The 10314-nt window shown below is 38.5% G+C and overlaps 1 protein-coding gene across 1 annotated transcript; it reads right to left on the reverse strand.

The window, feature by feature from the left end:
• Positions 1-1960: 1960 nt before the first annotated feature.
• Positions 1961-10308, reverse strand: LOC131535101 (myosin heavy chain, fast skeletal muscle-like). Its single transcript, XM_058768172.1, has 32 exons — positions 10245-10308; positions 10033-10136; positions 9805-9943; positions 9534-9652; positions 9262-9411; positions 9007-9177; positions 8620-8920; positions 8428-8498; positions 8193-8280; positions 7957-8074; positions 7749-7872; positions 7509-7645; positions 7160-7415; positions 6828-7070; positions 6544-6720; positions 6310-6455; positions 6136-6226; positions 5669-6058; positions 5465-5591; positions 5150-5268; positions 4872-5068; positions 4605-4788; positions 4326-4491; positions 4095-4219; positions 3678-3986; positions 3354-3557; positions 3143-3268; positions 2885-3055; positions 2637-2741; positions 2469-2564; positions 2210-2341; positions 1961-2077 (listed from the first exon to the last, which is right to left on the reverse strand). Exons 1-32 carry the CDS (start codon positions 10273-10275, stop codon positions 2063-2065), a joined length of 4932 nt encoding a protein of 1643 aa, XP_058624155.1. The 5' UTR covers positions 10276-10308; the 3' UTR covers positions 1961-2062.
• Positions 10309-10314: the final 6 nt, after the last annotated feature.

Here is a 10314-nt window from a genome sequence, read left to right on the forward strand (position 1 = left end):
CTGCACTATTTTGTTGGTAACAAATGGATGCGATGTCAAATTAGATCAGTTATATTGCATATTTATTCTATTTTAATCCTGAAACTCATACACCTAGATCATAGATTGAATCGTAAATTGAATTTTTCATTAACTGACATATGTTGAAACCATTAATGGGCAGTTTCCCAGTTATTGGTGTCATGGCAAAATTTCCACTCAAACATTTACATTTATAAGCTACATTTGGAATAAGCCTTTATCTAAAGCCACATATTGCTTTCAATGTATAGTCTGCATGTTATATCCATTCATTTTTTATTATTATTATTATTATTTGAATATCTAACCCATGACCTACATTCAGAGAAAGATTTCTTTTAGTAACTCATTCTTTGAACTGGTGTATGGAAGTTGTTTCCTAACAAAATTCAAATTCAAATTCAAATGCCTGAAAAGATCAAATAATAAATTAAACTCTCAAAACAACTACTCAAATGATAAATCAAATGCTCAAACTATCAAATGATAAATCAAACTATCAAAATGGCTTCTCAAATGAGAAATCAAATGCCCAAATGTATTTGATATTTAATTTTCACGATCAACTCAGTATAAACATGTCATAATTAAATGATAAATAAAATGTTCAAACTATAAATCAAATGCTCAAATGGACATCGCAAACAGCAAATCAAATGCTCAGATTGTTGCCACCAGGCCCTTTTACCAGCAAAATTCTATTAAATAATCAACTGTCTGCCTATGACCAACTTGTCCCTCGTCTTTGAAAAGATTCCATAGTAGTGCCAATTGCTAAAAAAAAAAAAAAAAAAAAAAAAAAAATCCTATTTCTCTTAATGATTATAGGCCTGTTGTACTCACCTTTTTGGTAAGGAAATAATAATAATACAAAAAAGTTAGGAAGGGAATTTTAGCCTTAACACAGTCAGCACTTGATCCTATGCAGTGTACGTATAGATCAGGTAGAGGAGAGGAGGATACCTTACTAAATATGATGTTAAGACATTTGGAAGGTACAAATAATCATGTACGTTTGTGTTTCATTGATTTTTTCCTCTGCTTTTAACTGGGTTCAGCCCAATATTTTGGCAAAGACTCTTAACAGCAATATTCACTTAAACTTTACATTTTGTGACTTCAACAGTGTTGGTTGGTGGATTTTTTAACTAACAGATCCCAAAGAGTACGTGTTAATGGTGTGTTGTCCAATGCATTGTTGTCTTCTTCTGGTGAAGGAGTATAAATATTTAGGGCCTGTATTTGATGATAAACTAAAATTTGAGGCAAACACTGACATTATTAGAGGGAAAGCTCTTCAATGTATTTTGAGGAAACTAACAACTTTTATTGTTCTTTTATGAACATTTTTTTATACCTTTTTTATTAAATTTGTCTTAAGTTTTTCCAATATTTGTTGGTATGAAAATCTGAATGTAAAGTTGAACAGTATTAGTTAAAATGTGCAGCAAGATGTTGGGGACCAAATTTATGAACATATATTGACCAGGAAGGGCCATTTAGTCCTTTCCGATGTCGCCCACCCATTGTGTACTGAATTTCAACTGCTTCCCTCAGGCCGGAGACTTAAACTCTCTTTGTGCAAATCAAATAGATTTAAGAATTATTTTATTACTGCAGAATAATGTTTTTAAATGACTTCTTATAAATGTGTGTTATTTAGTGTGTGTTGTGTTGCTGTTTATGTATGTATACTGTTGTGTACATAAAGAATTGCCTTTAAGGTTAATAAAGTTAAATGAGTTTAATTTACTTTTAATAAACTTTTTTTCTTGCATGAGTGGAGGAAACCTTTATGAACAAGCTTTTTTACATTATTGTCAGCTATTATGTGTATTAGAATGTTAGAATATTTCAGTATTTAAGTGTCATTTTTTTAAATGAATTCATTAATTTATTTGAGAATAAAATTGCTCTGAAGACCACTCCAAAACAAATGTCTAGTAAGTACAGATTTATTTCAAAAGGAATATTACATGTAAATCTACAGAACAATCATATTATATGACTTCAGTAGAGGCTCCCATCAGGTTTGGGGGTTTCACTCTTCTTTGGCCTGAGACAAAAAAAAAAAAAAAATGACATACAGAAGTCATGTAAATACTCAGTACATTTTTCAAGCATAAGCTGAATGCTGTATGTTTCTTCTCAGTAAATGCAAGAAAGCCTCTGCTATTATGCAACTGACCTTTCCAGCATCACGGCTCTTGGCTCTGAGCTTGTTGACTTGAGACTCAGCAATGTCAGCACGCTCCTCAGCCTCCTCCAGCTCATGCTGCGCCTTCCTCAACTTGGACAGATGAGTGTTGCCATGCTCCTCCTAAAGAGTAACATTTTTAGTGTGTTTGTTAACTAAGCCGTGGAACATCAGTTATACTGTTCCAGTACATAAATTACTAATGAATTAATAATCAATGTGTCAAAATGTTCAGATTTATTTAACATACCGCCTCCTCAGCCTGCCTCTTGTAGGTTTTGACCTTCAACTGCAGCTTATCAACCAGATCCTGAAGTCTGTTGATGTTCTTCTTATCCTCCTCAGTCTACAAACAATAAAACATTGTTTTATAGATTTGTATGGATAAACCTATGGATATGGTAGGGTATGATCATACCTGATAAGACAGCTCTTTCACTCTCCTCTCATATTTGCGGACACCCTTAACAGCATCAACTCCACGTCTCTGTTCTGCTTCAACTTCAGCCTCAAGCTCACGAACCTTTGATAGCACATAATAAATAAGTGAACTAAGGTTCCAAGATGGTGCTTTAATTTTAGGAATACGTGTAAGCAACATCTTCAAGAGATTTTATCCTAAAATTATATTTCATATGAAAAAAAAAATCCTTTAAAAATATTTACCCTGCTCTCCAACTTCTGAAGTTGTTTCTTTCCTCCCTTCATGGCCAGATTCTCAGCCTCATCCAGACGGTGCTGCAGGTCCTTCACTGTGACCTCCAGATTCTTCTTCATCCTCTCAAGGTGAGCACTGGTGTCCTGCTCCTTCTTGAGTTCTTCTGCCATCATTGCAGCCTTTTGCATTAATATAGATATATATTAGATCCACATTTTTAAGTACACAAGTGTTTTGTGAATCATTTGGCAGCTACTGTTTCTCACATCAGTGATGGCCTTCTTGGCCTTCTCCTCTGCGTTTCTGGCTTCCTGTACAGTGTCGTCAACTTCACTCTGGATCTGAACAAGGTCAGACTCAAGCTTCTTCTTGGTGTTCAGGAGACTTGTGTTCTGCAACATGGAAAGCAACAGTTTGAACATTTTGAATGATGCTCTCAATTTCCTAAATGTCATTTTAAAACCAACATGCGCTAACCTGAGAGTGAAGCAGCCCAACACGTTCACTGGCGTCCACCAGTTCTTGTTCAGCCACTTTGCGGCCTCTCTCTGTCTGCTCCAGAGCAGCTCTCAGCTCCTCAATCTCAGCTTGCATCAGAGTGTTTCTGCGCTCCACCATTGCCACCTGCTCCTTCATGTCTTCCTGTCCTCTCAGAGCATCATCAAGGTGCAGTTGGGCGTCCTGAACATAACAATAGCATTACAGTAAGCCTTTGATGTGCTTTCTGTTGGCCTTTACTTAGCATAGGTTAGATTATTCAAACATATTAATGCACCCCAAAGCCAAAGAGAAGCCATATACCTTGAGTTGTCCCTGAACGTTCCTGAGCTGTTTCTGGGCCTCAGAAGCTTGGCGATTGGCGTGGCTCAGCTGAATCTCCATCTCATTAAGGTCTCCCTCCATCTTCTTCTTGATTCTCAGGGCATCATTCCTGCTCCTGACCTCAGAGTCCAGAGTGCTCTGCATGGATTCAATGACTCTCTGGCTGTTCCTCTTGATCTGCTCCATTTCCTCATCCTTCTCTGCAAGCTTCCTGTCAATCTCACCCTTGACCTGGTTTAGCTCAAGCTGGACACGCAGAATCTTGGACTCCTCATGCTCCAAGGTGCCCTATGAAAAATTAAAAAAAATATACTTACATTTCAGATTGAAAATATGCATTGACAACACAATATAATACTTCTAGCAAGAATTACATATTAATCTCAGGATACTCACTTCAGCTTCCTCCAGGGCAGTCTGAATCTCAGATTTCTCAGTCTCCACTGCCTTCTTGGCCTTTTCCAGCTCATGGATGCTCTTACCAGTCTCACCTAACTGCTCTGTCAGATCTGAAATCTCCTCTACAAGTTAGAAAGAAAATATTGATCAACAAATAAACTGTGAATTACTACAGATTTAACACTGTAAAACAGATTTAAATAATCGACTTAGTAATGTCATTCTTACGCTGCAAATTCTTGTTTTCTCTCTTGAGGGTCTCCAGCTGATCCAGACTCTCCTCATAAGAGTTCTTCATCTTGAACAGCTCAGTGCTGAGTGAGCGAGCCTCTTTCTGGGCACCTTCCAGCTCTGCCTGACCTTCCTCATATTTCTGCTTCCATTCTGCCAGGACCTTTGGTGAAGATATTTCAAAGTCAAGTTTATTTAGAACATCTTCAACAAAGCCCATTTTAGCAATGATTTAGGAAGAGAATATCATATAATGATTTTTTTTTTTTTTTTTACCTTGTCAAAGTTCCTTTGCTTCTTGTCAAGGTTGCCAGCCAAAGCATTGGCTCTCTCCACATCAATCATGAGGTCCTCCACCTCACCCTGGAGTCTCTGTTTGGTCTTCTCCAGAGATGCACATTTGGAGTTCACAGCCTCAATTTGTTCTTCTGCCTCCTGCAGGCGCTGAGCCAACTTCTTCCTGTTATGAATTTGTAAATATAAATTTTTAAATTAAAACCTTTTGACATATGAACAAATATTTATCAAATCTTATGTTCGTACTTGGCCTCTTCAAGCTCCTCAGTGCGCTGGATGGCATCAGTTTCATATTTGGTTCTCCATTGAGCAACTTCACTGTTGGCCTTTGACATTCCCCGCTGCAGCTCAGCCTTTGCCTCCTGCTCTTCCTCAAACTGCTCACGGAGCAGGTCGCAGTCATGACGGGCTGATTGCACAGCATGAGCCAGTGCGTTCTTAGCCTAGGAGAGAAAGTCACATAATATTAGTTTTCTTCTATAATAAGTGACATGTATTTGTTTATATTGATTCTGCTGTGTTACCTTAACCTCCTCTTCAATCTGCCTCTTAAGCTCTTCAGTTTGCTGAGTGAAAGCTTGTTTGCCTCTGGTGAGTTGAGAAACCAAAGCCTCCTTCTCCTCCAGCTGACGGCCAAACTCACCTGTGTAAATTTAAACTCACTGTCAGATTGTGTTAATGTCTCCAACAGTTAATATAAAAACAAACTATATAAAAGAAAATTGAAATGTATGTTTTCTCTAATAAGACTTTGTCAGATATTCAGTGCTGAATAATGTTACACCATACTCAATTACTACTGAAGTACTATTAATTTCTTCGTGATTGTTTTTGGTTACCATTTTCAGTTTGAAGTCTTGCTCTTTGAGCACTGAGGTCATTAATCTGGCGAAGGTTCTCGTCATTCTTAGACTTTATTTCACTAAGTTGGTCCTCGAGTGTCCGGGACATTTTCTCAAGATTGGCCTAAAAATACAAAAATCATTAGTTGTTTGAAAAACTTAAAGACATGTTCTATATTCTTTAGGCATACAATTCCCAACCTTTGCTTTGGCAACAGTCTCCATGTTGCTGGAGAGATCATCAATCTCCATTTTGTATTCACTCTTCTCTTTCTCAAGCTTCTGCTTGACACGCTGGAGGTTGTCGATTTGCTCTCCCAGCTCTGCCACAGTGTCTGCCTGCTTCTTACGGAGGGCAGCAGCCGTAGCTTCATGCTGGAGGGTGGACTCTTCAAGATCACGACGCAGCTTCTGGAATTCAGCTTCACGCTTCTTATTCATCTCAATCTGAGCAGCAGTGGCTCCTCCAGCCTCCTCAAGCCTCTCACTGATCTCCTCAAGTTCCCTGGAGAGATCAGCTCTCTGCTTCTCAACCTTGGCACGTGCAGCACGCTCAGCCTCAATCTCTTCCTCCAGCTCCTCAATGCGAGCCTACAGTAGCAAGTAGTTAATCAAACTTTTTAGTGATCTGGATTTGATCAAAATCTCTCAATCTCTCAATTTCATACCTGAAGCTCCTTGATCTTCTTCTGGAGTTGAGCACCCAGAGATTGTTCATCTTCAATCTTACTGAGCAGCTGGCTTGTTTCAAAGTCTTTCCTGTGGGTGTTCAATAATGAGGATTCTTTTAAACAATAACACATTAAAAAAAAGTTTTCATTAAAAGATTATGTTTTAATTACTTTTTAATTTTCTCCTCAGATTGTTGTTTGTCATTTTCTAGGTCCATGATGGACTCTTGGGCTAATTTCAGGTCTCCTTCAAGCTTTCTCTTTGCTCTCTCCAGGTCCATGCGGAGCTTCTTCTCTTGTTCAAGGGAACCCTCAAGCTATTGGACAGTGATATAGAAAATATTTTCAGGGTAAAAAAAGACAGTTAATTTAATTAATTAATGACATGTTTAATTTGTAACTCACATCATCAACTTGCTGCTCAAGTTTTGTCTTGGATTTGGTCAGGGTGTTGACTTTGTCCTCCTCCGCCTGAAGATCATCCAAGGTCTGCTGATGTGCCTCTTGGAGGGCTTTCTTCTCCTTTGTAAGCTTGGCAATGCTTTCATCCTGAGCTGCCATTTCCTCAGTCAAGTTCTTGACCTGTGTGATTTTTTTTTTGTTTTGTTCCAAATGAGCTGTTTTTTTTTTTTTTTTACAATACATATTCTACATCATCATATAAAACAGAGATTTAAAAGATCTCCAACCTTATTCTCAGTGGCATGTTTCTCCTTTTCCACTTTAGCCAAGGTGAGCTCCAGGTCATCGATGTCTTTCTTCAGCTCAGAGCACTCATCCTCCAGTTTCCTCTTCTTGGCTGTCAGTTCAGCATTGATCTCTTCCTCATCCTCCAGTCTTTCAGTTGTCTCTTTGAGTTTAGCTTCAAGCTGGATTTTGCTCTTGATCAGACCCTCACACCTCTCCTCAGCATCTGAGAGATTCTCAGATTCCTGTTTGGAAAATATATCACGATCACTGGAAACCATACTGTTCATTTTAATGGAGCCAAAATTCAGTTAATTCAATTGGGTAAACTCACAGATGCTACTTGCAGCTGCAGATCATTTTTCTCTTGCAGCAGTGCCACCATCTTCTCTTCAAGCTCCTTCTTTTTGGCTTCAGCCTTGGCAAGATTTTCTTTGCATTTTGCATAGTCCTCTTTCATGGTTGCCAACTCCTTCTCAGTCTCAGCACTCTTCAGCAGAGGCTTAATCTTGTAGTAAACCTTCATCCATGGCCAGTGTTTGACATTCATGAATGAGCGAACGTTGTATTGGATGGTGTAAATGGACTCCCTAAGAATAATTCATTATTAAATGCCATAATTATCATTATTTACCATTCACGAAGGTATTATTGATATTATCTTTATTAATGACATTCCTCACCTCCTCTCCATCATCTTCACAAACTCCCTCCTCATCAAGTAACCACGGCAAAGAGCCTGAGTCATTGTAACCAGAGCGGCCAGTTTCTCATCACGCATCTCCTCAAGAGTACCCAGAAGACCAGCTTTGAAGAACACCTGAATTCACAACAAATCAAAAGATATTGATTTAAACAGAATGAGCATAAACAATAGATCATGATTATTGAATGTTTTAAATGCTGTAGAGCAAAATATGAACCTTTGTGTGTCCAAATCTGTACTGGTCGTGATCAACGTCAATGGATCCCAGGAGTTTCTCAGAAGCCTTCTTGTTGTCAATAAACTGTCCCTCTGGGATTACACTGGCATTCAGCACCTTGTATCTGTTGAAGATCAATCAAAATGCTTCATATCCTCTAATTAAAAGCCTCATACAGAAAATGGTGTTTTCATGTGGTCCCATTTACCTCTGCTTGAAGTCACCATAGAGGATTCTGCTGGGGAAGCCCTTTCTGCAGATTCTGATGCCCTCCAGCACACCGTTACACCTCAGCTGGTGGATAACCAGGAAGTTCTCCATGAGACCTATAAAGAACAGTTTATATTATGAGATTGGTAAATTGACATCATCATTATTATATATATATATTACCTATAAAATATTGTTGATGTCAAAATATCTGTAAGCCCTTTATAACTTTACCTGGAGTCTTGGACTCATTGGGAATCAGGCAACGCACAAAGTGAGGGTGAGTGCTCCTCAAGTTGGTCATGAGCTTGCCCAAGTTCTCCTGTTTAATCATGAATTGTTACAGCTTTCTTAGTTACATTCTCTCAATTGTTTATATATATGTTTTTCTCTGACATAGAGTCAAGCAAGCTGAGACGCAGTCACACAGTGCAACATTATTCACATTTGGTCTCAAACAAAGACATACTCTAAACTGAGAAGATACAGTCTGCATGGAACCACCCTTCTTCTTGCCACCCTTCTTGCCACCACCACTCTCTATGCAGATGAAAAGACAAAGGAAGACACAATGTAATAACCAGAAAAAAGTGCAACATTAAATCAATGTTTGGTTAATTAAATTAACATCATTTAATTGACACTTCAGTTTTTTCATTACCCTCAACAACCGGTGGATAGATAGTTGCCAGCAGCTTGACAGAAGACTTCTGGTAAAGCTGCAAAACAGACTCATTCAGTGGATCCTTGTTCTTGTCCAACCAGCCATTAATGTTGTAGTCCACAGTTCCAGCGTAGTGCACCAGGGAGAAGTGGGCCTCAGCTTTGCCTTTGGCAGGCTTTGGTTTCTGGAAAGCATTGCACTTGCCAAGATGCTGATCATACAGCTTGTTCTTGAAGGAAGTGTCTGTAGCCTTGGGGAACATGCACTCCTCTTCAAGGATGGAGAAGATACCCATGGGCTGTTTATAAAGAATATTTATTATTAAAAATGTATACTTTTGAAAATGGAAAATGGAAATTAATAATTTCATAAGCCAGTAAAAACCTTCTCAATGAGCTCAATGCAAGCAGCCAAGTCCATGCCGAAGTCAATGAACTCCCAAATGATGCCCTCCTTCTTGTACTCCTCTTGTTCCAGCACAAACATGTGGTGGTTGAAAAACTGTTGCAGTTTCTCGTTAGTGAAGTTGATGCATAGCTGCTCCATGCTGTTGAACTGGAGAAAGAAAAAGGATTATTTAGTGACTGCTGAATGTAACTCAATTTTCCATGAAGAGATATAAACATAAAAGATTCTTACATCAAAGATCTCAAAGCCAGCAATATCCAGCACACCAATGAAGAAATTTCTTTGTTGTTTTGTGTCCAACATCTGGTTGATACGAATGACCATCCACAAGAACATCCTCTCATAGATAGATTTGGACAAGGCGCTAACAGAGTTGTAAACCTATAAGTAGAATAAAGGGGATATTTTATTAAAAACCTTTAGATTTTTTCAATAATTAGTCAGATTCAATCATGATTTTCAGGCTAAACACAAGGACATGCTGGAAATATGTTACTACATACCTGTGGCACAGTCTGACCTTTGGTCACAAACTCATTTCCGACCTTGACTCTGGGGTAGCACAAAGCCTTCAGCATATCAGCAGAGTTCAAACCCAGAAGGTAGGCAATTTTGTCAGCCACTGCAATTTGAAAGTGTACAAAACATCCATATATTTCTTGACTTGAAAACTAAAAAATGTTTCCTTCAGGAAAATAGAAAGAATCAGTGCTTTTGATTCTCTCAATCAAAGCACTGCATGTGATCACACACATTAGTATTATTTAGTCTCACCTTCTGTGCCATCAGGCTCAGCCTGCTCCTCACGCTGCTTCTGCTTGAACTTCATGTTACCATGATGGAGCACGGCTCCAGTGAACTTGTAGATGCCCATCTTCTCCTCAGCGGTGAAGCCCAGAATGTCAATAGCAGTCTGGAAATTACAGAGAAGAATGAATTCTATGATCAGCCATATTTATATAGAATACATTAATAAAAAATAAAAAAACAGCATTGACTGACATCAGTAGCAACCAGCTCCTCTTTATCATCAATGCTTGCCACTGTGATCTGACCCATACTGCACATGGGGAAGTCATATGGGTTGGTGGTGATGAGCGTCATTTCTGTAAAATACACATAAGAGCATTTATGAAAGAGTATTATCTGATATTGTCTGAGTATTTACAATATTATCTGGCATCAAAACATTGAATGAAATTCAATCCATCTACCAATCAGCTCAGGCTTATGGTTGGTCATCATCTGGTAAAAGATGTGGTAGCCTCTCTCGTCTGGAAGCTG

The sequence above is a fragment of the Onychostoma macrolepis genome, unplaced genomic scaffold (assembly GCF_012432095.1).
Source record: "Onychostoma macrolepis isolate SWU-2019 unplaced genomic scaffold, ASM1243209v1 Scaffold14, whole genome shotgun sequence".
NCBI classification, from domain to species: Eukaryota; Metazoa; Chordata; class Actinopteri; order Cypriniformes; family Cyprinidae; genus Onychostoma; species Onychostoma macrolepis.

Bases quoted from the DNA above. Each gene is read 5' to 3' on its own strand.
- LOC131535101 (XM_058768172.1), bottom strand. From the start codon at position 10,275: ATGATGACCAACCATAAGCCTGAGCTGATTG. The intron at 7,646-7,748 runs GTTCATATTTTG...TTGTGAATTCAG, and splicing joins ACAGATTTGGACACACAAAG to GTGTTCTTCAAAGCTGGTCT. The intron at 6,721-6,827 runs GTTGGAGATCTT...AAAATCACACAG, and splicing joins AACATGCCACTGAGAATAAG to GTCAAGAACTTGACTGAGGA.